This window comes from Protomyctophum bolini (assembly GCF_963924005.1).
Source record: "Protomyctophum bolini genome assembly, chromosome: 8".
In the NCBI taxonomy this organism is placed as follows: Eukaryota; Metazoa; Chordata; class Actinopteri; order Myctophiformes; family Myctophidae; genus Protomyctophum; species Protomyctophum bolini.
In genome coordinates, this window is record NC_137869.1 from 35,095,832 (window position 1) to 35,120,149 (window position 24,318).

The 24,318-nt window shown below is 44.2% G+C and overlaps 1 protein-coding gene across 2 annotated transcripts in view; it reads left to right on the forward strand.

The window, feature by feature from the left end:
* Positions 1-24,318, forward strand: part of hmcn1 (hemicentin 1) — a 221,896-nt gene that overhangs the window by 144,354 nt on the left and 53,224 nt on the right. For both annotated transcript variants that reach the window (XM_080769794.1, XM_080769795.1), the window contains exons 20-41: positions 303-415; positions 1,511-1,670; positions 3,270-3,438; positions 3,889-4,016; positions 4,990-5,241; positions 5,379-5,474; positions 5,633-5,827; positions 6,499-6,629; positions 8,121-8,268; positions 9,093-9,219; positions 9,368-9,522; positions 9,909-10,187; positions 10,427-10,708; positions 13,940-14,048; positions 14,373-14,542; positions 14,682-14,836; positions 16,226-16,349; positions 18,753-18,854; positions 19,396-19,572; positions 20,745-20,896; positions 21,164-21,287; positions 23,855-24,030. In XM_080769794.1, the coding sequence (XP_080625920.1) occupies positions 303-415; positions 1,511-1,670; positions 3,270-3,438; positions 3,889-4,016; positions 4,990-5,241; positions 5,379-5,474; positions 5,633-5,827; positions 6,499-6,629; positions 8,121-8,268; positions 9,093-9,219; positions 9,368-9,522; positions 9,909-10,187; positions 10,427-10,708; positions 13,940-14,048; positions 14,373-14,542; positions 14,682-14,836; positions 16,226-16,349; positions 18,753-18,854; positions 19,396-19,572; positions 20,745-20,896; positions 21,164-21,287; positions 23,855-24,030 (3,524 nt within the window). The remainder of the gene's footprint in view (positions 1-302; positions 416-1,510; positions 1,671-3,269; positions 3,439-3,888; positions 4,017-4,989; positions 5,242-5,378; positions 5,475-5,632; positions 5,828-6,498; positions 6,630-8,120; positions 8,269-9,092; positions 9,220-9,367; positions 9,523-9,908; positions 10,188-10,426; positions 10,709-13,939; positions 14,049-14,372; positions 14,543-14,681; positions 14,837-16,225; positions 16,350-18,752; positions 18,855-19,395; positions 19,573-20,744; positions 20,897-21,163; positions 21,288-23,854; positions 24,031-24,318) is intronic.

Consider the following 24,318-nt stretch of genomic DNA (forward strand, 5'->3'; position numbering starts at 1 on the left):
TTTGGCCTATATCCTGGATTAGTTAATCCAAGATTCGTGAAATAGGTCCCAGTGCAATGTCAAGTTTGTTAATCTGAGTTTTAAAGTGACATTACATTAAACAGTTTCTTCCCCCTCTGTAGTCTGTAGTCACTCCAAGGTCCATGGGCTGATCTCTTTCACAGATTTTTCCAAGCCTTAGTAAATGCAGACTACAGATTGCTGTGTTGGAATGATGTGTGTGTACATAATGTGTGTGTTTACATTCTTTTATTAGTATGTCTAACAGCTAATTGTGCCCTGCTCTTTGTAACTGTTCCCAGTGCTTCCTACCATCCAGCATGGGCCGCAGGTGTTTAGCACCATAGAGGGCACACCCATCTCACTGCCCTGCCGGGCCTATGGAGTACCCACCCCAGACATCACCTGGGCAAAGGTTTGTTCTTTACCATAATTATGTTTAGTCAATATGCTCCTTGCTCAAATAAATACTGAAAATCTTTTTTACAGTATTCACCTGAAAGCCTTAATTTTCTTACATGATTGAATGCACCAACGAGGGATTTTAAATAAAGCAAGACGTCTTGTTGTAAAACAGCATTTTCTACATTCACATATATTAGTGCACTGTGGCATCTGTGGAGCAGAACATCTTAAAACGTGGTTGTCTCTGAAATGCAATACACCGTAGATCTGCACAATAGTTTAAACCTTTGGTTGAGACATGGTTCATACAGCTCATACATCAGATTTCTTTCTAGACACGCTAAACCCCTGCCTAATGTCAATGTTAACACTGGGGTATTTACTGTGTACAGTGGGTGAGGGTCCTTTGTGGTATAATATTAATAATGTTATATTTTCACCCTTCATTGCATTGTAATATGCTCACTTGTGCATGTGCACAGTGTGTGTGTGTGTGTGTGTGTGTGTGTGTGTGTGTGTGTGTGTGTGTGTGTGTGTGTGTGTGTGTGTGTGTGTGTGTGTGTGTGTGTGTGTGTGTGCGTGTGTGTGTGTGTGTGTGTGTGTGTGTGCGCTCATGCGTGCACGTGCATGCGTGCGTGCATGTGTGTCTGTGGTTTCCCTGTTTTCCACCTTTCACACTGGTTTCTCGGACTTGTAAAAGTGATGCTGTTAAAGTGAATGGGGCTACAGAGGCTTATATGAAACTAGACCCCACTAAGGTCTGCGCCAGCTGTCCAAATGTCATTTCTTCTGATTCCTCCACTGTGCTCTCGGTAATGCCACAGTCTCATGTCAAGTCAACTGGGCTACTTCAGACAGATTCTCTACTTGACATTTAATCCTCCAAAGTCTGTTACATTGAGTTCATATTTGGTTTATATTTTGGCTCATCCGGTACCAATGCAATTACCTTTCTCATTATACTTTGCTGTCATACAAACAAACAAAAAAGTTAATCTAAAGACTATAATCACTCGCTTTCTCCTCCAACACCCTCCCGAGTGTTAGTAAATTACTGCAATGTGTTAATGAAATCCTGGACTCTTTGGCCTCCTCTGTGCTGCAGGGAGGAGAGCTGCTAAATCTGGGTGGTCCGGCCTTCTCCCTGGACCACGACGGCAGTCTCCACATTGCCTCCCCCTCTGCCAAGGAGACAGGAGAATTCATCTGCACTGCCACCAACACAGCAGGCTACAGCTCCAGAAAGGTTCAGCTCACTGTCTACGGTAAGCGATAGGGACAAGCTGTTGCCAGACCTACCAGACAGCCGCGGACGTTTTCTACTGTCTCCTGGCTTATTTTCCGGGTTTTTAGACAGCTGGTGGATGGAAATTAAGCTCCACCGCCGCGGCTAACTGCCGCAGGGGCAGGCGTTTCCGGGAATCTGGCCGTCGCGGCATTCAGCCGTGTGGGTGGAGCTTCTTTTACATCCACCAGGTGTCTAAAAACCCAGAAAAGACGCTGGCCGACAGAGAAAACGGACGCGGCTGTCGGCTCAGGTCTGGAAACGCTGACAGAGTACGGGGAGTTGACAGATGTGTTTGGAAATTATTCAATTAAATTATTTATTTCAGACCCAGGGAGGTCCATATCACAGAAGAGTAAAATACATATACAAAAGTACAAATCACACAAAGTACAATACAAAAAAATACAGTTTTTCAATGTCTAACATGCAGACAAGTGCTTCCACAATTTGGAAGATAATCTATACGAACTGTATACACAGGGTTAGTCACAGCAGTGATGATGTCATTTTCTGACTCAGTTGCTCTGACTCAGTTGCTCTTACAAACATCTTGGAGCTCCTAGCAGCAGCCTCATACTATCATGATACTGAAATAACATGTCCCAGGTACACACACTCATTACACACACTGAGAATATTACCAGCAAGATAAAAGTCTGGGGAGGTTGATTGCCTGTCTTCTCTGGTTCTGACAATCATAATCTTACTCGTTTTGAGTGGTGCAACCACTATAGACAGCTATGTATGTCCCTGCTTCCCTGGGTCTGTCCCTGACTGGGTGGCTGGGTCTGTCCGAGCACGAAAATAGAGTTATAGCGTTTGTTCACCACCAAGTGTCACTGTTACACAGCCTAGCATGCACGCAAACACACACACACACACACACACACACACACACGCACACACACACACGCCTCCTGTCTACATGTAGAAGTGTCCTTGGGCAACACACTGAACCCCAAATTGCTCCCGATGTGCTGGTTGGTACCTTGCATGGCTTCCGCCGCAATCGGTGTGTGAATGGGTGAATGTAAAGCACCTTGGCTAAAGGCCGCTATATAAATGCACCATTTACACACACAAAGGCCAGGGATGATGACTTGTACAGTACGTACAGCACCACTCACTTCAGATGGGTCTGATATTTAGCATTATATATTATATAAAAATCAGCACCATACTGCGTACATATTCTCACATACGTTATTAAGAAAAAGTGTCTCACAGAATGTACCAAATGGCTTGCTTACGGGTGTAATTCTTTCTTCCCTTTACTCCAGGGGTGCCCAGACTTTTTTGACTTATTATGGCGTTACATAATATGACAAATAGACTTGGGGGTAATAATGGGGGTAATAATGGGGGGTCCATTTCTACCAATATATCACACATTCACTCATATTGAACGTTGTGTGTTGTCCTGTGTGTGTGTGTGCCTGTGCGTGCCTGTGTGTGCCTGTGTGTGCGTGTGTGTGTGTGTGTGTGTGTGTGTGTGTGTGTGTGTGTGTGTGTGTGTGTGTGTGTGTGTGTGTGTGTGTGTGTGCGTGCGTGCGTGCGTGCATGCGTCTCCGTGCAGTCCGTCCCAGACCAGGTACAGGTGATGGACTAGGGGGATCCGAGGCACCGTTTAGGCTTTCCATCATTGAGGGTGAAGACGTTACTTTGCCCTGCGAGGTCCACAGTGTCCCGCCTCCCATTGTCACCTGGGCCAAGGAAAGACAACTCATCTCACCCTTCTCCCCAAGGTACAGACGGTTTCCCTCACGTGCCATTATGCCCATGCCAGGAAGCTATTGTCTGGAACTTGCAGTTGAAGCATAAATTACATAATTGTGCGTTTTAAAAGCAGGAAACTCCCGTGATGTCTAAGCTGCAGTGTAGGCTCTCCTGGCCTCATAACCTCAGACGGGCGGTTTGTGGTTTGGTTAGGATGAGTGATCATCTCACTGCTGTAATTGTGGTTGGTGGTGTATTAGTAAGGCCTAGTGGATCTTTACAATGATGAGTGATTGAGTGTATGCAATCAATGTGTATGTGTGTGTGTGTGTGTGTGTGTGTGTGTGTGTGTGTGTGTGTGTGTGTGTGTGTGTGTGTGTGTGTGTGTGTGTGTGTGCCTGCATGTCTGTCCCTTTTTTGTATGGATCTGTATTGCATTCACAGACTCAAGTCATCTCAAATGTGTGTGTTATTCCCAGGCACACTCAACTTCCCTCTGGCTCTATGAAGATCTCAGAAACCAGAGTGACCGACAGCGGCCTGTATGTGTGTGTTGCGTCCAACATCGCTGGCAATCTCACCCAGTTAGTTCACCTCAGTGTTTTGGGTAAGCACCCAGAGTTCAATTACTACTGCTTGATGGTCATGAAGACTTATTTATCCTATTTTTGGCAGAATATGAATTATGCATTAGTTCCAGCATTCTTGTTCGCAAATTGGAGAGTTCCTGTTTCTCTGTTTATTTGGACCGGTACAGTCCAGCTGGAACCAAAGTTACAGGCTGAACTTTTAACACATTCTCATCATCCAACTTCCACAGTACACTTACTCTGATTGAGTTTAACAACAGTTGTTAAATTCACTCAGTCAAAACATTCCCATACATCATAGCCATTGACTGACACATCCTCATTAGAGGTTACACAGTAGAACACTTACTGTCTGCTTACAGCACACTCACTGTTAGTCACTGAGGACTGTAGACAGGATCAATGTCTGAGATATTATGAATACAATGTATACAAAGTATGTTTAACCCATTATGGATAGAAATTGAATGTAGAAGAGCGGGGAGAGGAGAGAACGAGAGGAGAGATTCAATTATAGTGTAGTGTAGATGGCTTAAAGACACAAACCACATCCAGAATGCTTCTGGAACTCTGCAATTAACCTAGCGCAATTTGAATGACAGATTATTATCATGAAACTGTGTGTGTGTGTGTGTGTGTGTGTGTGTGTGTGTGTGTGTGTGTGTGTGTGTGTGTGTGTGTGTGTGTGTGTGTGTGTGTTGCGTGCGTGCGTGAAAATAAAATAACAACCGGTAGGTCTAGGAAAGACCTACCGGTATGCACTCAGATGTAACATACTGAGTGTATACGGGAGGTCAATTCTTACACTCTTACACACATTTACATGTTAAGTAATATTTTGCAATACATGCTGCTAAACGAATATTTTTCATTTTCCCAGTATACAACAGAACAAATTCTTAGCTTTACTTAGTAAAAATCATGTGTCGGAATTCTGATGCATCTCTCTCTCTCTCTCTCTCTCTCTCTCTCTTTATTATATCTATTCAGTACCCCCCAGCATCCAGGCAGGGCCCAGGGTAATGAAGGTGCAGGAGGGCTACGCTGTGGAACTGGCCTGTGTGGCACATGGCATCCCTGAGCCCACCATTACCTGGACAATGGAGGGGAGGCGGTACGCTGTGTCCCATGATGGTAGCCTGGCGCTGAGCCGCGTAGGGTTGAATGACGAAGGGACCTACACCTGTGTGGCATCAAACACTGCTGGCAGAGATGAGGCTCAGGTTCAGCTTCTGGTGCAAGGTGGGGTGACTTTAGCCTGACATGTCATCTGCTCATCCACTCATTTAGAATTGTGTGTTTGCAACAGTTTCACATGGTGGCCATTTTTCTCTTACTTACATTATTGCGTGTGCGTGCGTGTGCGCGTGTGTCTTCAGTTCCCCCCGTGGTAGAGATACTGGAGCCACCTTTCAACAGTCCTCACCAAGAGAGAGTCGCAAACCAGCGCATTGCCTTCCCTTGCCCTGCTAAAGGTACTGTTGAAAGCTTTAGTGTCACCACAAAATACACAGAAGTTCTTCATTTGAAATACTTTTGGAAGGTTTCAAGTTCATGTGGTCTTAACACATCGCTGCATGGTTGCTCCCTGTACTTCCCTTCCTCTGTCTCTCTCTATTTCTCTCTCATTCAGGTGTTCCTAAGCCAGCCATCCGGTGGCTGCGTAACGGCCAGGAGCTGACGGGCAACGAGCCAGGCGTGTCCATCCTGGAGGACGGCACGCTGCTGATCCTGGCCTCCGTGTCCCCGCTGGACGACGGCGAGTACGTCTGCACTGCCGCCAATGACGCCGGCTCCACGGAGAAGAAGTACCAGCTCAAAGTCAACGGTGCTTATTCGACCTGTTTCTAGATCAGTGGTGTAAAGTATCTAAGTACATTTACTTAAGTACTGTACTCAAGTACAATTTTGAGGTATTTGTACTTTACTTGTCATTGAGTATTTCCATTTTTCAATACTTCTACTCCACTACATCTGCAGGAGGATCCAGAAATTGTACTTTTACTCCACAACGTTTGTGAAAACCTTTATAGTTACTTTGTAGATTTTTATTAATATTACAAAACATACAATAACCACTTCAGCCCTATATACATTTCAGCCATTTGGAAATAGACGATCTGCAAGCTCTGCTATTTTCAAAAGATTTTCATACATTTCATAACTTGAAATGGGACATTCTGCACAATGAGTCCTTTTACTTTTCGTACTTTAAAGTACATTTTGATTTCCGGTCATTTACTTATAACGGAGTATTTCTATATTGCAGTATTGATATTTTTACTTAAGTAAAATAATTACTTTTTCCACCACTGATTTAGACACACAACACGCTGGTGTAAGAAGTATCGCGTGAAGCTCATAACGTGTCGCAACTTGCAATGCGATGCATTGTGAGCCTGTAGATCAGCCGTTTCTGTCACACGACACCATCATAAGTCAAAGCATGTGGAGCCTTAACTTTATGATGAATGGTGCATTTGGGGTTTGGGTTCACAGTACCTCCAGTCTTCCGTGGCAGTGACACCCCAAGCAATGTGTCGGTGGTCCTGAGCCAGCCCACCAGCTTGCTGTGTGATGTAACAGGAAGTCCCACGCCCGTCATCAACTGGTACAAAGACGGGGTTCTGGTAGGTGGAATCACAATGGATCTCTGCTGCTGATGTGACATCACATGCAGTAATGGTCACATGACAATTATTACATTGTTTTGCCCTCAGCAGTAGTAGTAGTTTTATGCTAGTCATCCTCTTTTACAATTTTCTCTGATATTCAAAGCCATCATTATGCCTTTACATAAGATGTTTAACCTATAATTAAACAATGGTTTAATAAGTGCACCGCTGGGATAAACGGCTCGGTTTTTGACATGTTTCAAAGTAATGAGAAGCTATGATGAGAAGTGAAGCCTTTCCATCCATTAATACAAGAAGCCAAAGTGGTTGAGTGAGCTCTGATCACAGGGTACTCTCTCCAAGAGAAAAGCCATTAAACTAAAAACACTTCTCATAAAGACAGCTTTATGTGGATCATTTTATATGGTTCATTATCACAATGGCACGTGTGTGTGTGTGTGTGTGTGTGTGTGTGTGTGTGTGTGTGTGTGTGTGTGTGTGTGTGTGTGTGTGTGTGTGTGTGTGTGTGTGTGTGTGTGTGTGTGCGTGTGTATGCGTGCTTGCGTGCGCATATGCACACTTGGAGTGCGCATATGCACACTCCATGATGTTTCTTATTTTGTGTATGTATGAGCACGTGTATGCATGCATATTTGCGTACATACGTGTGTGCTGGCATGTGTGTGTACATGTAAGGCTAGTGGGCATGTCTCTTTGTTGTGAGGAGGAAATATCTAATCGTGCGACAGAGACAGCACGCTCCAAATGTAATGACATAATAATGATGATATATTAATATTAGAACAGTGTGGTGTAATGTTCCACTTCCACTGGCCGGCTCTTTGTTGTTCCCTGTATAGCACTGCTTTTCCCTTCAACACAGCTCATATCCTGCAGATGGGAAAAGCAGCACTCTTATTATGTTAATCTGCTAATGTAGAGCTCTGTCTTCTGATTGTTGTTGGCCTCAAGCAACACAAAAAGGGTTGTTCATGGTCTAAATTTAAACTGCTGTGTCGTCATGAAATAATTGTGTGATTCTCAAAATATATTCAACAATGAAAGGCTCTCTACTGGACCATCATAGACAGATTTCTGCTGTTGTCTCAGTTACCACTGCTTCCTTTGAACATTATAAAATCTCATCTTATTTGAATTACAAAAGCAGTAATACTCTTCTATACTCTACATGCTTATTGTTTATTTGCAGAATTTTGGTATATTACTGTTATGCTTTCAAAATGTATAGCAGTGCAGTATTCTATATTGTTGTCAGTGATACTGAATGAATGAGTTTAAAATAACGTACTGTGTTAGTTCATATTAGTTCAGTAAATTTGTTCTTTTGGGTAATTTCAGCTCAACATTACCCATCAATCTTTTTTTCTAATTTGCACATTAAAATCCTGCTGTATAGTAGAGATCCTTGTTAATGTATCCATATCAGTGTTAAATTGTGAAACTCCTGATACCTGTAGCTTTTAGTTGACATATGCTCATCAACAGGTCACCCCCAGCAGCAGTGTCCAGATCCTGGATAAAGGGAAAACCCTGAGGCTACTGAAGGCTGACACAGCAGACGCTGGCAGCTACAGTTGTAAAGCCATCAACATCGCTGGCAGCACAGACAAGGAATTCTATCTGGATGTACTGGGTGAGTATATACACAGAAGATAATTATACAATAAATGTGTGTGTGTGTGTGTGTGTGTGTGTGTGTGTGTGTGTGTGTGTGTGTGTGTGTGTGTGTGTGTGTGTGTGTGTGTGTGTGTGTGTGTGTGTGTGTGTGTGTGTGTGTGTGTGTGTGTGTGTGTGTGTGTGTGTGTGTGTGTGTGTGTGTGTGTGTGTGTGTGTGTGTGTGTGTGTGTGTGCACCCGCGTGTGTGGTTGTAATGCACGTAACTCGAGAACCGTTCGCCCCACCAACTTCAAATTCGACACACACGTTCCACGCCCCCACGGTTGTCCAGAACCGCCACAAAAGGCTCTAGTCACTGTCAGGCTCTGCCAATGGACCTGAGCTTAAGTCCCATCACCTGTGCAAATTTCAGCCTCTGCCTCAGCCAATTGACCCCACACTTGCCAATTGATTACTTAACCAGTCCACGTTTCAGTTAGTTTGCACTCTTCAGACAAAATCCACGGTAAGCTGGGACCTCGCGTGGCTTATTGCTTTTCTAAAACGGTTATTGTTGTTTTTTGGCTCTGGACATATCATCTGTGACACTCTGTGTGTGTGTGTGTGTGTGTGTGTGTGTGTGTGTGTGTGTGTGTGTGTGTGTGTGTGTGTGTGTGTGTGTGTGTGTGTGTGTGTGTGTGTGTGTGTGTGTGTGTGTGTGTGTGTGTGTGTGTGTGTGTGTGTGTGTGTGTGTGTGTGTGTGTGTGTGTGTGTGTGTGTGTGTGTGTGTGTGTGTGTGTGTGTGTGTGTGTGTGTGTGTGTGTGTGTGTGTGTGTGTGTGTGTGTGTGTGTGCGCTCCAGTCCCTCCCACTATCATAGACACAGGTTCTCCACGAGACCTTTCAACTATTCTAAACCAGGAGATCAGTCTAGAGTGCAAGGTCAAAGGAGTGCCCTTTCCCACAATCCAGTGGTACAAGGACAGAAAGTAAGTTATGATTTAACCGCCATTTATTTTCAGTGATATATCAGTATCTGAACTAAATGTGAATTGACCTATAACCTGGCCTTAAACTCAAAACACCCCCCTCTCCCCCGGTCCTCTCTTATGTTCATCCCGTGCTGTTGTTCCCCAGGCTAGTGTTCCTGGGTGATCCCAATCTGGAGGTCTCTAACAGGGGTCAGGTGTTGAAGATAAAGAGTGCCCGCCTTGGAGACCAGGCCCGCTACCAGTGCAGTGTCACCAATGCAGCGGGGAAACAGTCCAAGGACTTTAACCTCAATGTCTATGGTGACTATAGAGCACATCTACCAGAGCATACAATTGTGATTCTAGAAATCAATCATTTACTAGTGGACAGTGTGTGGAACTTCCTGTGATCATGTTGTGATATACATACTGTAGTTAATTAACCACGTTTATTTTATTTGTCGTTCAACAGTGTCGCATGGAGAAAGTATCCGCTCTACGAGCTTTTGCACATCTGCTGTTTCTACAATTGTTTTACATTCTTGAACATTTCTACCTATAATGACCCAACAGCTCAAAATAGAGATGACGAAATGACTGATCTTCTGGAATTGAGCTCTCAAAATGTCTGAGAACAATGGCCAAATGGACCCAGATCAATCAAAGTGATACTTATTTTTTGCCTGTCCCTTCTCCTTCTCTCTCAGTACCACCCTCCATCAAAGGTGGCAATGTGACCACAGAGGTCACTGCCCTCCTGGACACGGTGGTAACGCTGGAGTGCGAGGCTCGAGGGGTACCCATACCCATCATCAACTGGTACCGCAATGGTGAGGTCATCCTGTCCAGCCGACAGGCCCAGTACGTGGAGCGAGGTCATTACCTGAAGATCCCTCGGGCGCAGGCGTCAGATGCTGGCCAGTACAGCTGCAGGGTAACCAGCGTGGCTGGTACCGCTGAGAAGAAATACGAGCTGGATGTCTATTGTAAGTACAATACGACACAGTAAAATCTTCAACTCCAAAGAGTATTAAAAATAAATTGTACATTTGTGCAATGCTTTTAGTCAAGAAGATGTTGGATGATACTCCCAATGAACTATGGAACATCAACTTAATGAACTTCATACAATCCATTATGATTTATATCATAACAGTCCAACAGCTCCCTCTCTTTTCCTGCCAGTAAAACAACCCTACTTCTGTTCTTCCATGTTATCTTCCAGTGCCTCCCACCATCCCAGGAGGGGAAGACGGTCCTACGGAGAAGAAAGTAGTCCTCAGTAAGTCCCTGACACTGGAGTGTGAGGCCGGGGGGCACCCTCCGCCCTCCCTCACCTGGCTGAAGGATGGCATCCCCGTGTGGGATGGGGAGAGTGTCCGCGTGCTCCAACAGGGGAGGAAGATAGAGATTCTGTCCGCCACAATCGGCGACTCAGGCCGCTATGTCTGCGTGGCGACCAGCATCGCCGGGGAGAAGGAGATTAAGTATGACGTCAGTGTTCTAGGTACGTGGACATGCATACGCGAGTGATTCCCCACAAACACATGCGAAAGGGAACATGTTATTTGGGATTATTTATTTTCAAAAACACTGTTTCACTGTATCCGAGTAATTATCCAGCTGTACATATAGTATACCGTGGTTTATGATTACTACTCACTTATGAAAGCCAAATGAAAAGTTAAAAAGTACTTTATGATGGCCAAAGCCTTGGCTCAGCTGCGGATTGTTAAAACCACAACTGAGTGAGCAGACTCCACAGAAAATGATCTCTCTCTCACAAAGGCCACTGACCTCTGAGTGGTTGCATTCACGCTATGAGGGATTGCATTCATAAATTATTCAAGTCTCAGTCTCAGTTTACATTACAAGACATGTTGGAGTTTATAGGGCCATTCGGTCTGACCAATGTAAATCAATAACTGTCACATTTAGGTTTCATGAATGTGGATCCAGGCAGGAGGAGGTTATTAAGATAACATTAAGATAACAGTACAAGCACAGATAATTTGAGTCCATTTATTTCAGCCTGTTATTCTTTCACTGTACCCAGAGTATAACCACTTGTCTTGTAAAACCTCATGTCACCATTTCAGTGCATCTGTAGGTGGTTTGTATGTCTGAGTATTAATTTACCTCTGAGAGTGTACAATAGAATCAAATGGACCCTTGCTTCTACAGTTTCAAACATACCATAGCATTTCTACTGCTACAGTATTAGAGTGCAAATCTTAATTTGTGCTCGTATATAAAGCAACCCACGCTGTCAGGATTCAACCCTGCAAGGGGAGACGCCAATGGATTTCTAGTCCAATGACTTTACCACGGCCACAATGACTTGCACACTTGTGTATTACTGTTAAAGACACGTATGTAAACATTAATTAATGTAATATTCAACAGCATAAATGTAAAGACTATTTCAATAGAAGGCTATACCTTCATAGCAGAGTCTCTCAAACCTTTGCTATAAAGATTCAGGTTTGAACACATTCTGTCATAACTCGTTTTAGTCCCTGCATCATCGCTTATACACATTTCAGAGATAATCGATGGAATCAAAGAGCATGCTGGCCCTATACTGGCTGTAGTCATGGTAGTTCTATTATGTCAGCTAACTCCTGTTCATTCTTGCATGGTCTTTGTTTCTTCTTCTGTGACAGAGCACACAATAAGCATGTTATTACATGACAGTATGATCGTACATATTATGAAAACATTGCACCGTTGTCGGCAGGATTCGAACCTGCGCGGGGAGACCCCAATGGATTTCTAGTCCATCGCCTTAACCACTCGGCCACGACAACTCATGGGACTGTACTGTACTTGAGCCAAACCTAGACGCAGAAACGCATGAATACACATTGATTGTTTAGATAAGATACTCTACAGTATTGTGCTTCTGCACGCACGCACACACACGCACACACACACACACACACACACACACACACACACACACACACACAAAACATGTGTTTCCTCCCACTGGGAAGTGGGAACCGACACCCACTCGTGTCACAAGACGCAAAGGGACTCATGAAACATCATGTTTTCCATGATATTTCAGCATGCTGGCTATCAGTCGTGTGTTTTTGTCAATGTTCACACAAGAGCACACATGTGCCAAGTAACGGTCAGCGTAATCCTTGCATCAATCATCTTCTAGTGATGTATTCCATCTGGATTTTGACAGGCCAAAGTGAATGAATACTGAATGTACTTCAGAACACTTCTGCCGGTCAGTTCGGACTTTCTGGAAGCTTGGTAGAGAATGGCCAGTGTTATGCTTAAATTATGCGACGTACAATGGAGAATAATCTGATTTTATATGATTTGTGTTGTTGTGCATCACATTGTGCCCATGTATGGAATACTACCACAACGTGCACTATAGAGAAGAAGAGCACCATACATTTGTGGGCAGCCCTGTTTTGTGTTGTAACAGCAAACAGGCTAATTAGTTTCAGGCTCTGTTTTTCCTTCTTGTTCACTGAGCTGAAAGCATTTTGTTAGCATGTCTGTGGTAATAAGTCGCCAGGAGCTTCAAAGAGACCAGAGCTATGAAAGCAGAGTGCAATTGTTCAGTTTGTGTTTATTATGTATGCATAGAAAACAGTCCTCATTGTCGGCAGGTTTCAAACTTGCGCGGGGAGACCCCAATGGATTTCTAGTCCATCGCCTTAACCACTCGGACACAACAACTAAAGGCCTATTCATAGTCTGGATTTTCGGTGGTGAGGTGACCACCGCTCCGGTGGTGAGCTCCACCGGAGCTGAAATAACGTTGAGCGGTGGTGAGTAAAAACAGAGAGAAGGCAAGAAGGGCTGGAGCGGTGGCGGTGGTTTGCTCTTCACCGCGGCTTGTGACGTCATGTTGTAGTTCGGTGGTCACCTAGCCACCGAAAATCCAGACTATGTACTGAATGAGCCTTTTACATATTGCATTTTAAGTACATTTATCAAAGGAGTACTCATTTATCACAATCGATAAGCCTGTGAATAATAAATACTTAGCATAAATATAAATCCAATGCAATTACAATGCATTACAAAAGCATTATGACAGAGGTTCTCAAAACATTATTTTTTCTCTGTTATACAGCAGATAATTTTTACATCCACGAAAACTCCCAATCGTTGTCGTCAGGATCGGAGCCCCCGATGGATTTCCCCCCACAGAGCATGAGCTAATGCTGTAACAATCTACAGCATGTTTATAGTAACCCACGGGAAGGAGACACCTGGCATCGCACTGTAGCTTCAAAAAGCATGTTGATATGCTGTATTCACACATTCATTCATGGTGCACGCTATAGTGTGACAGAAATCATGACATCTACATTTTATTCAACTCCACAGCATACTTCTCACTGCCAAAATGTCAATATTTCACAAAAGAAAACATATGTGAACCACATCAGAGTAGGGATATTGATTTAGCAATAAATGACTGCACTAACCCACACATCCTGAGTGTGTAAAAATGGTTTGCAACCAATGATTTGTAACCATTTGTAACAAATGTGTCTCCAATTAGCACTGAGAAATGTACAGTGTGGAGAAAGAACTTAAACAAGCACCTCTATGTTTCCAAACTTTATCCAGAATATTTTTATTGTAGTTGAATAGTAATCGTAGTTCATCCCCTCGTTTAAAAAGTATATATTTTTTAATGTCCATGTACATGTCACCGTAAAAGCAGATGACAAGCTTTAATGTTGTGGTCTCCTAGTGCCTCCCTTTGTTGATGGAGGAGATGAAGTCTCAGAGAGCACTGTGATCATCAACAACCCTCTGGAACTGGAGTGTCACGCGAGAGGAACACCTGCCCCTGTCATCACGTAAGACCTCTGTCAAACACACACACGCACGCACGCACGCACGCACGCACGCACGCACGCACGCACGCACGCACGCACGCACGCACGCACGCACGCACGCACGCACGCACACACACACACACACACACACACACACACACACACACACACACACACACACACACACTCACACATGGTCTGTACTAACTGTATAATATACATAGTAACATTCTCAGTGTTCAGTAACTCATTAAACAGGTATTGGTCTTTCGGGAATAAAGTGCCAAAAAACTAAGAACGCTGAGGATTATAATGTATGTTTACTGTAAAACACTTCCATTCCAGGTGGTTTAAGGATGGGAAGCCAGTCAGACAGGGCGAGGGGTTGCGAGTGGCGGCTGGTGGTCGTCGGCTCATCATATCCCGCGCTCACACGTCGGACACAACCCGTTTCCAGTGTGTAGCCTCCAACGAGGCTGGAGAGCATGAGAGGGACTTCAATGTGGTTGTCCATGGTAAAAGAAACGTTTATATATGTGTGTATAAACGCGCGTGCGTGCGTGCGTGCGTGCGCGCGCGCGCGTGCGTGTGTTTCTAATGCAAAGCAAAAGTTGCTGCCGATGTTACAGTAGTCTGTGTTCTCCACCTATCCAGTCCCCCCAACCATTCGGAGCACAGGGCCTGCTGAGCGTTCTGTGGTTCTCCACAAGTCCATCAGCCTGCAGTGTGTGCCCAGTGGCATCCCCCCTCCCAGCATCACCTGGCTCAAAGATGGACGACCTGTTGACACAGCGCAGGAGCACCTTAAGGTTGGCTGGTGGAATGATTCATTTACTAATTCGAAATAGAAGTCAAATGTCAGAGTCTGCATCTGCTATATCTTTATGGCAAAGGTCTCAAACCTTTGCTATTAAGATTCAGATTTCACATTTCAGACATATTTGATGGTTGTGTCCCAGCCAGGTCTCTAAATTAAATCTGCGTTTCCATGAGTTACCCTGTCTTTGCGTCTTAACCCCTCACATTGAGGATGCATAGCAGAAACAAGGCGAGGAGAGAGGTAACAAAGAATTACATTTGCCCTGCTACTGTGGAAGAGTTTTTAATGTCATGCTGTTCATCTTGGAAAGTTTTCCTGGAAGGACACACAATTCTTTCCTCAATCATAGCTCCTCAGAGATGCATCCTAATCCTCACCCTTGGAGCCAAGGAAGCTTTGAGAAGGAAAAGAAGTGGTCACGTGACTGGGCTGCGCCATGACACTTTCATGGACACTTTCATGGGAGCCAAACTCACACCGGAAGTTCAATGAATACATGGCAGTGAATGGAGCCGGCTGGACCAGCTCATAACAAACATTATTTTTTACAATTGAGACCTTTGTCATATAATCGGTTCAGGAATATAAATGAAGACATATCACAGGTTGTTTTCTAATCACTTACTTTTCAATGTGCACAGAGTGCACATAATTTAACTAAACAGCAGCAGGTATCGTTTCTGGCTCCGAGGTCTCGCGATACTTGGTACTTTCAGAAAGGTACTTTGTGCTCTCTTTAAATACCATACCTCTATAAAGATTACACAGTGTACACATCGAAAAGCAACACAGCAGACAATAATGTTGTTACATGTCTTCTGTTATTTTCCAGAAGTGATTACTTTACAAAAGGTCTCAGTCATTCATGAATAATGTTTCATTATTCACTGAGCTCTCATTGACTCCAGTGCCAAAACTGCCAAACTTCCGGGTAGTTTGGCTCCCATGAAAGCATCCATGAAAGTGTCATGGTGCAGCCCAGTCACGTGACCACTTCCTTTCTTTCTCAAAGCTTCCTTGCTTGGAGCTTGAGTAGGAAACTGGAGTAGAAAACATAACTTTTGACGATTGTCAAAATGGCTGACAGTGTTCTACTTCAGGTTCAGGATTGAGGACAGAGCTGGATAGAGACATCGGCCACAGGAATTTGTGAGCATGTTGGCCTCACGCAGGGCATTGTAGTCGCCGTAATCCTATTCAAGAGCATGTTATGCTTGCACAGGCTTTGTTTCTTCTCTGTGACAGAGACAATGTCATCATCCACATGAAAACATTGTACAGGACAACTCACAGAAACAGTCTTGAATAATGCTGTTACAATCTTCAGCATACTGTATCTATCTATTTTAAGCACGCACTGTATGTGTGCTTTTAACAGCTGGAGCTTTCAGGCAGAACACTGCAAGTCACGCAGTCACGATTGGAGGATTCTGGGAGGTACACCTGTGTGGCCACCAACGCAGCTGGAGAGGCTCAACAGCACATACGCCTCAGTGTCCATGGTAACATATAGATACACATACGCCTCAGTGTCCATGGTAACATATAGATACACATACGCCTCAGTGTCCATGGTAACATATAGATACACATACGCCTCAGTGTCCATGGTAACATATAGATACACATACGCCTCAGTGTCCATGGTAACATATAGATACACATACGCCTCAGTGTCCATGGTAACATATAGATACACATACGCCTCAGTGTCCATGGTAACATATAGATACACATACGCCTCAGTGTCCATGGTAACGTATAGATACACATACGCCTCAGTGTCCATGGTAACATATAGATACACATACGCCTCGGTGTCCATGGTAACATATAGATACACATACGCCTCGGTGTCCATGGTAACATATAGATACACATACGCCTCAGTGTCCATGGTAACATATAGATACACATACGCCTCGGTGTCCATGGTAACATATAGATACACATACGCCTCAGTGTCCATGGTAACATATAGATACACATACGCCTCGGTGTCCATGGTAACATATAGATACACATACGCCTCGGTGTCCATGGTAACATATAGATACACATACGCCTCAGTGTCCATGGTAACATATAGATACACATACGCCCAGTGTTGGGGAGTATTAAGCTACATGTAGCTGAGCTACGTAGCTTAGCTACATTTTGCTGTAGCTTGTGGTATTTTAGCTACATTCATATTTGTGTACCTCGTCAAGTAGCTCAGCTACTTTTTGGGTCATTTTTTGTAGCTTAGCTACTCAAGTTACAAGCTACAATTTTGGGTCTCCCAGAGGGGAGGAGGGGTCTCCCAGAGGAGAGCAGGGTGAGGAGGGGTCTCCCAGAGGGGAGCAGGGTGGGAGGGGTCTCCCAGAGGGGAGCAGGGTGGGAGGGGTCTCCCAGAGGGGAGCAGGGTGGGAGGAGGGGTCTCCCAGAGGGGAGCAGGGGGAGGAGGGGTCTCCCAGAGGGGAGCAGGGTGGGAGAAGGGGTCTCCCAGAGGGGAGCAGGGGGAGGAGGGGTCTCCCAGAGTCCCAGAGGAGGGGTCTCCCAGAGGAGAGCAGGGTGAGGAGGGGTCTCCCAGAGGGGAGCAGGGTGGGAGGGGTCTCCCAGAGGGGGAGGAGGGGTCTCCCAGAGGAGAGCAGGGTGAGGAGGGGTCTCCCAGAGGGGAGCAGGGTGGGAGGGGTCTCCCAGAGGGGAGCAGGGTGGGAGGGGTCTCCCAGAGGGGAGCAGGGTGGGAGGAGGGGTCTCCCAGAGGGGAGCAGGGGGAGGAGGGGTCTCCCAGAGGGGAGCAGGGTGGGAGAAGGGGTCTCCCAGAGGGGAGCAGGGGGAGGAGGGGTCTCCCAGAGGGGAGCAGGGTGGGAGGGGTCTCCCAGAGGGGAGCAGGGGTCTCCCAGAGGGGAGCAGGGGTCTCCCGCATGTACATTCTCAATTTAACTGAAAATTTAAAAGTAGCTGAGCTACTTTTCCTATGTAGCTGTAGCTTTACAAGCTACATTTCTCCAGGGGTAGCTATGTAGCTTGATCAAGCTACTGCCATGGCGAGCTACTTGTAGCTTTACAAGCTACGCTTTCAAAGTAACTTCCCCAACACTGCATACGCCTCAGTGTCCATGGTAACATATAGATACACATACGCCTCAGTGTCCACGGTAACATATAGATACACATACGCCTCAGTGTCCATGGTAACATATACTGTAGATACACATACGCCTCAGTGTCCATGGTAACATATACTGTAGATACACATACGCACATACGCCTCGGTGTCCATATAGATACCTTAGAGTATATATGAATAGAGATGACATCCGAGTTCTCCTTCCATCCACTTGCATTAAGTTGCTCAAAAGCGCATGAGGCGATTTCACTCCTCCTTCCGGGTAGGAACAGAGTGCATTCTGGGATGGATTGCAATAGTGAGTGGCCCCAAACACATGAACGCACTGCCGTTGAACGTGCACGAACGTGCACGAGCGTGCGTCTGTCGTGAACGTGCACAATGATAGTCAACGGACCAGCGCGTTCATGTGTTTGGGGCCAACTGCAATACCTTCATTCGGCCACTATGTCCATTTCGCCTCAGTGTTTCCTCTGGGTGCCTTCTCTATTCATATATACTCTAAGATAGATACACATACGCCTCGGTGTCCATGGTAACATATACTGTAGATATACATACGCCTCGGTGTCCATGGTAACATATGAATGCACAAAATATACTATGATCCTTATCTAATCTCTTATTTCCTCTGTCTCCCGATCCAAAAAAGAGAAAGTATCTTTTTTCTTTTCTATTTTTTTCCTTCTCCTTTTCTGTTACCTGCTTGCTCTGTTACTTAGTATATAACTCAGGGTATAATAGATGGTGACATCTCTGTAATTTCTGTCATTTATTCTGTGTGCTTCCTTAGAGCCTCCTAGTATCCCCTACTCTGGAGAAATCTTCAATCAGACCATCCTGTCTGGCTTTTCCACCCAGCTACAGTGCAAGGCCACAGGCAGCCCATTGCCTGGTAAGACTCAACTACTTTACCTGCTTACTGTACACAACCCCACACTCACTCACTCCGAGGTCGCTGACCATTTGGTTGCCCTACTCGTAGGATATTTGTGCTGCCCCCTCTCCCAAAGAGAGCACTGTGTTTCCTCATGCAGATCAGCTAACTGATCCACGGAGAAAATTGTTATTATGAGGGTCAGCTTGGAACTTTTTGGCACATTTTGTTGCCCCCATCAGCGTGTTGCCCTACTCGCAGTGTGTATTGCGCAGGTAGCGACGGAATTGCTGAGTAGAGACCATAGTCTCCCACCTGCCTTTCCTAATTTTAAATACCTGCCAGTGTCGTAGTATGAGTTCATGTCTCTAAGCTGTAGGTCAGCGGGTTCTTTCTTGACACGTGTTGCATTTAAGCTAATGTATGGTTAAGTCACTTCATCAGACAGACCAGTCTTTAAGGATCATATGTGAATACCCCTGCTTCATGACCCATTCTCAAATTTAAAACTGATTGATTTCTTCATCTTAATTTCCCCATGTCATTTATATTTGCTTAGCCATTACATGGTATAAAGATGGCCGCCCCCTGACCAGTGCCGCTGGGATGACCATGTTGAAGCGTGGCCAGGTGCTGGAGATTGAGCGTGCCCAACTGTCAGATACTGGAATATACCGCTGTGTGGCGGTCAATGTGGCTGGGGTTGCTGAGGTGTCCCACAGTCTGCAGGTGTACGGTAAGACAATCTTCTAGATTGCTATATATCTGTGTCAAATATTAATATGTGAATCAGACAATATAACACATTGTGCCCACCGGTTCAATGTGTTGGTTCAGATGTGAGTGTGAGTTGGAGCAGAGGCAGAAATGTTCTGGGGCCGTGCCCATCCAGATGAGTGTACTTAGTAACTTTGCTTTCAGAGCATGCCAATGGCTTTATAGGGCTGCCAAACGTATATACCCATTTTCCTTGGACAGCAATGTATAGAGCACATTATTCAGTGTACTATAATTTAAACACATGGAAATCCATATGAATCCATATGAATCATTCAGAATAAAACTCCACAGGCTCTCCGTGTCCAAAATTACCACACTTTGAGAATCTCCAGGAGGCTAAACTTACATTGACTAATCTTCCAATACATGTAGAGTGTGTGTGTGTGTGTGTGTGTGTGTGTGTGTGTGTGTGTGTGTGTGTGTGTGTGTGTGTGTGTGTGTGTGTGTGTGTGTGTGTGTGTGTGTGTGTGTGTGTGCGTGTGTGCGTGCGCGCGTGTGCGCGTGCGTGCGTGCGCGCGACTGCTGCGTTGGTACAAGAAATAAATAATTATCAACTCATAAATGGAATAGTAATTCTTCCTGCAATAACTGGCATGAACTTTGTATCCAGGCTTGCATGAACAGACCAACTCCACTACGATTATGTGACAGCTTTACTTGCTAGTTTACTTTGCAGATTTAGATTACAAATGATATATCAACTAATAAATTATGATTGATAATATTTGATAAAATTTACGTCATAATGTGACATTTACGTCATATTGTCTCTTTATTGTTAATGGCGTTTAATGTTTGTTTTACATAACCATTACCATTACCATCACCTAATAAACATGAGTTAGACTTTAATATATTAGCGCCCCTCACTTCACACGGGTGTGATTTTTATACTGTATGTTACCAAGCGATTTATAAACCCATAAAAAGAATACTTTTGATACTTTAAAAAAGTTATTATTATTTTTAATCCTGTGGAATACCTAATTAAACGGAATAATGTGAGTACTTCTACCACCAGTGGGTATCAGTGTGTTTGTGTAAATTTGGTGATTGTGTGTGGTGGTTGCCATACAGTGCCATACAGCATGTATTCATGAATATTGTCTCTTGCTTGTGGTGTTGTAGTACCTCCCGTCATCTCCAGCCGAGGAGGCATGGTCACAGTGGTTGTGAACGAGCCTGTTAAGCTGGAATGTGAAGCCTCTGGTGTTCCCCTGCCCAGCCTCACCTGGCTCAAAGATGGCAGCCCTGTAACCAGTGTCTCAGATGGCATTCAGGTACCCATGTTTACCATTGTGTCCATGGAGGAATCAGTGTTTTTGAATTTATGTTTTTTCTCAGAACATTAAACATTCAATACAATACAGTGTGGTTGTTTCACAAGTATATTTCATTCCCATGACCACTACATCTAAATGTATTAATTCATTCATGCATTCATTCACTATCTGTGTGCATGCCCATGTGCACGTGTGATTGTATCCATTATATTTCTGTGTGTGTGTGTGCAGTATGTTTTCTGATCTGTTTGCTTCTCTGTGTAGGTATTGTCTGGTGGTAGGGTTCTGTCTCTGAGCAGGTCCCAGGTCAGTGATACAGGCAGGTACACCTGTGTGGCCGTCAATGCTGGAGGGGAACAACAGAGAGAATATGACCTACGGGTGTATGGTGAGACGATCGTACAACACTTTTTTTGTTTTCTTCTTTGTAATTATTTGTTTGGTCCAAAATATTGTGTTTGTTGTCATGATTTGTCACGACTCGAGTTGGCTTCGTACGACGCGTAAAAGGTCTTTAAATAAATACTTTTAAAAATGTCTATGGGGAAAAATGCATTGGGAATTATTTCCTGGGCCTGGCGTCGTGATGAAAGGGGGCGGGACTGCGACGCTCTATACGGATGCTAGATAAAGCCAGGCTTGTTTCCATTCCATGCCAGCTTGGAAAATCAACAATGGTGGACATTGTAAACAAAGTGGAAATGCAAATTTGGAACTGAAGACTGAAGAAGAGGAGGAATTATACAAAGCAGGGTGACATTGATGACATCACGATGAGGACAAAATCAGTTCCTGAGAGCAATTTCCATTAATTGTTCACAATTGGTTATTTGTGGGGATAGAAAAAATTTATGGGAGTCCCAAAAATACAAAAGAAATTGAAAAAGTTGAATCTTATGTTATAGGTCCTTTAAGACGATAATGTACACTAATAGCTGAATATAGGAGGCGCTAGCGCTGCAAAGAAATTGCAAAAAGCATGATATGCTCTCTCTCTCATATCCTTCACTGTGAGAATGTATTATTATTCCCAAAATAATATATCTCTAATATATCTATATCTCTGCTGTTGGGAAGAAACAAAGCAATACTGCCTCATCAAGGTTGGTGCTGTGACTTAATTGTCAATTACTTGCATGAGAGAGGGAGAGGTGGTGGACATAGTTGAGACATGAGAGAGGGAGAGGTGGTGGACATAGTTGTCATGAGAGAGGGAGAGGTGGTGGACATAGTTGTCATGAGAGAGGGAGAGGTGGTGGACATAGTTGTCATGAGAGAGGGAGAGGTGGTGGACATAGAGAGGGAGAGGTGGTGGACATAGTTGCTTTAGCAGACAGTTTGAAGTAGGCTACTCTGTTGTTTTCACAAAGGTGGTAGGCCTATGTATGTGACTTATGGTTCTGGTTGACTGTGGAGTGACCATCAGCACAGCAAATGAAGGCTGTATATATACTTTGTACTCACACTTGAACCTGAATGATTGTTGAAAGATCCTTTGACTAGAGAGCATATGGAGAGGAAGTGTGGTTTGATGGAGTTTAGTGTTTCAATAAACCTTGTCAGTTTTGCTCACGGAGCTGACCTTGACAGCCACTTAGTAGTTAGACAAGTATAAGCAAGTCTAATCTCAATCAGTTTTACTGCATTTGCTCTGGTGAGAAGTAAGTGGATAATTAGCTGGGGGATATCGGAGATTGTGTGTGTGTGTGTGTGTGTGTGTGTGTGTGTGTGTGTGTGTGTGTGTGTGTGTGTGTGTGTGTGTGTGTGTGTGTGTGTGTGTGTGTGTGTGTGTGCGCACACTTATAGATTTGTGTGACCGTGCTTGACTGAACAAGGTTTTGTGAAATACAAACACGTTTCATGTATTTCTTCTTCCTGTCCAAATAAATAAAGACAGATTTGTTGTAGTAATTGCTACCATTCAGCTTCCTGTGTCTGAACAAACATTTGGATGAGGCCGGGCCTTCCCCTGTGACATGCACTCCATCTGTCCAGCAAACATAATGCACAGGAAATTGGTTGGCAGTCATTTGTTAAGGCCAAGCCAGATTTGGGAGTAAAAAGGCCATGACCTTAAGTAGAATGTGAAGTCTTTGATTGAAATCAGATTGAGATGAAATTACCATCCTAACACTAAATTACAGCTAATTCTTAAGAGGATAGTTTTACATTCATAACAGAGACGGTCACACGAAGGGTGGAGACCTGTGGACATTTGTCTGAATCAGTCATCTAATGGTTTATGAAGCACTGAGGTCAACGTCTGGGTCCCACCACACTTCAGTGCCAAATGCATGATGGGAAATCTAGTTGTTTTGGCATCGGTCTGCAATACTTAACATTAGTTGCCATGGCACTAGTTAGATACAGTAGTTAAAGGGAAAATAAACATCTAAATCAACTGTAGAGTGATTGGGGCCATTTGAGTAGGGTTAGGATAAGTTTCAATGGAACATTTTGGAAATGAACCAGATCTGGCTGAAAAAATGTAGAATCTGGCCAACTGTGCTTTTATTGTCCAAGAACAATTTAGTTTTAAAATAACTTCAAATGAACATCTAAAGACTCAATGTACTTTGATATTAAATGAGTAAGATGAGGAGATTACAGTACATATTGTATACGGCTGTAAAGGCATGTCTTTGGGCTCACCTTCTGCCAGAGATTCTGGAAATAAAAGGCCATCAAACATCTTTCTTGATATAATGTATTTCACATGACTCTCTGGGGGAAGCTCTTTCTTTTTTGATTGTTTTGACCAGTTTTATAGCGTTTTACACCACAGGGCAAGTCAAAAAGTGGTTAAAATATAAAAATGACCCAAATATTCATAACTTTTTGTATACTGGTAGTTGTATTTATTGCAATAATAACGTGAGATTGTCTCACCAATGTTCCTCAGCAGGTTTGGGAACCACTGGTTTACAATAATGTATGTTGTTCAATGTGCCACAGTGCCGCCCAACATCATGGGGGAGGAGGCCAATGCCACAGTGATGCTGGGCCGTTCAGTGGAGCTGCGCTGCCAGAGTGACGCCATCCCTCCACCCACTCTGTTGTGGCGCAAAGATGGCCGTCCCCTCTTCAGGAAGCCAGGGCTCACTGTGTCGGAGGATGGGAGTCTGCTCAAGGTAAGGCCAGGTTACTGTGTTGGTACTGCATCCACCTCATGACATAGCTGACTTTAGATAATATATTATCTATGATATGCATCTATGTGTAGTACATCTATGTCCTTAGCTTACTGTGTCATGTTGATTACGGTATAAGCACAGTCACTAGGGTTATGGCTTTAGGACATCCTGTTGTCCCAGGGACAAAGATATGGCCTGGGACAGTAGAGAAATGTATTATTATGAATGAAAGTATTAGGTTTATGTGTCTTGGGATATATATAATTTTAATAGTGAGGTGGCAGC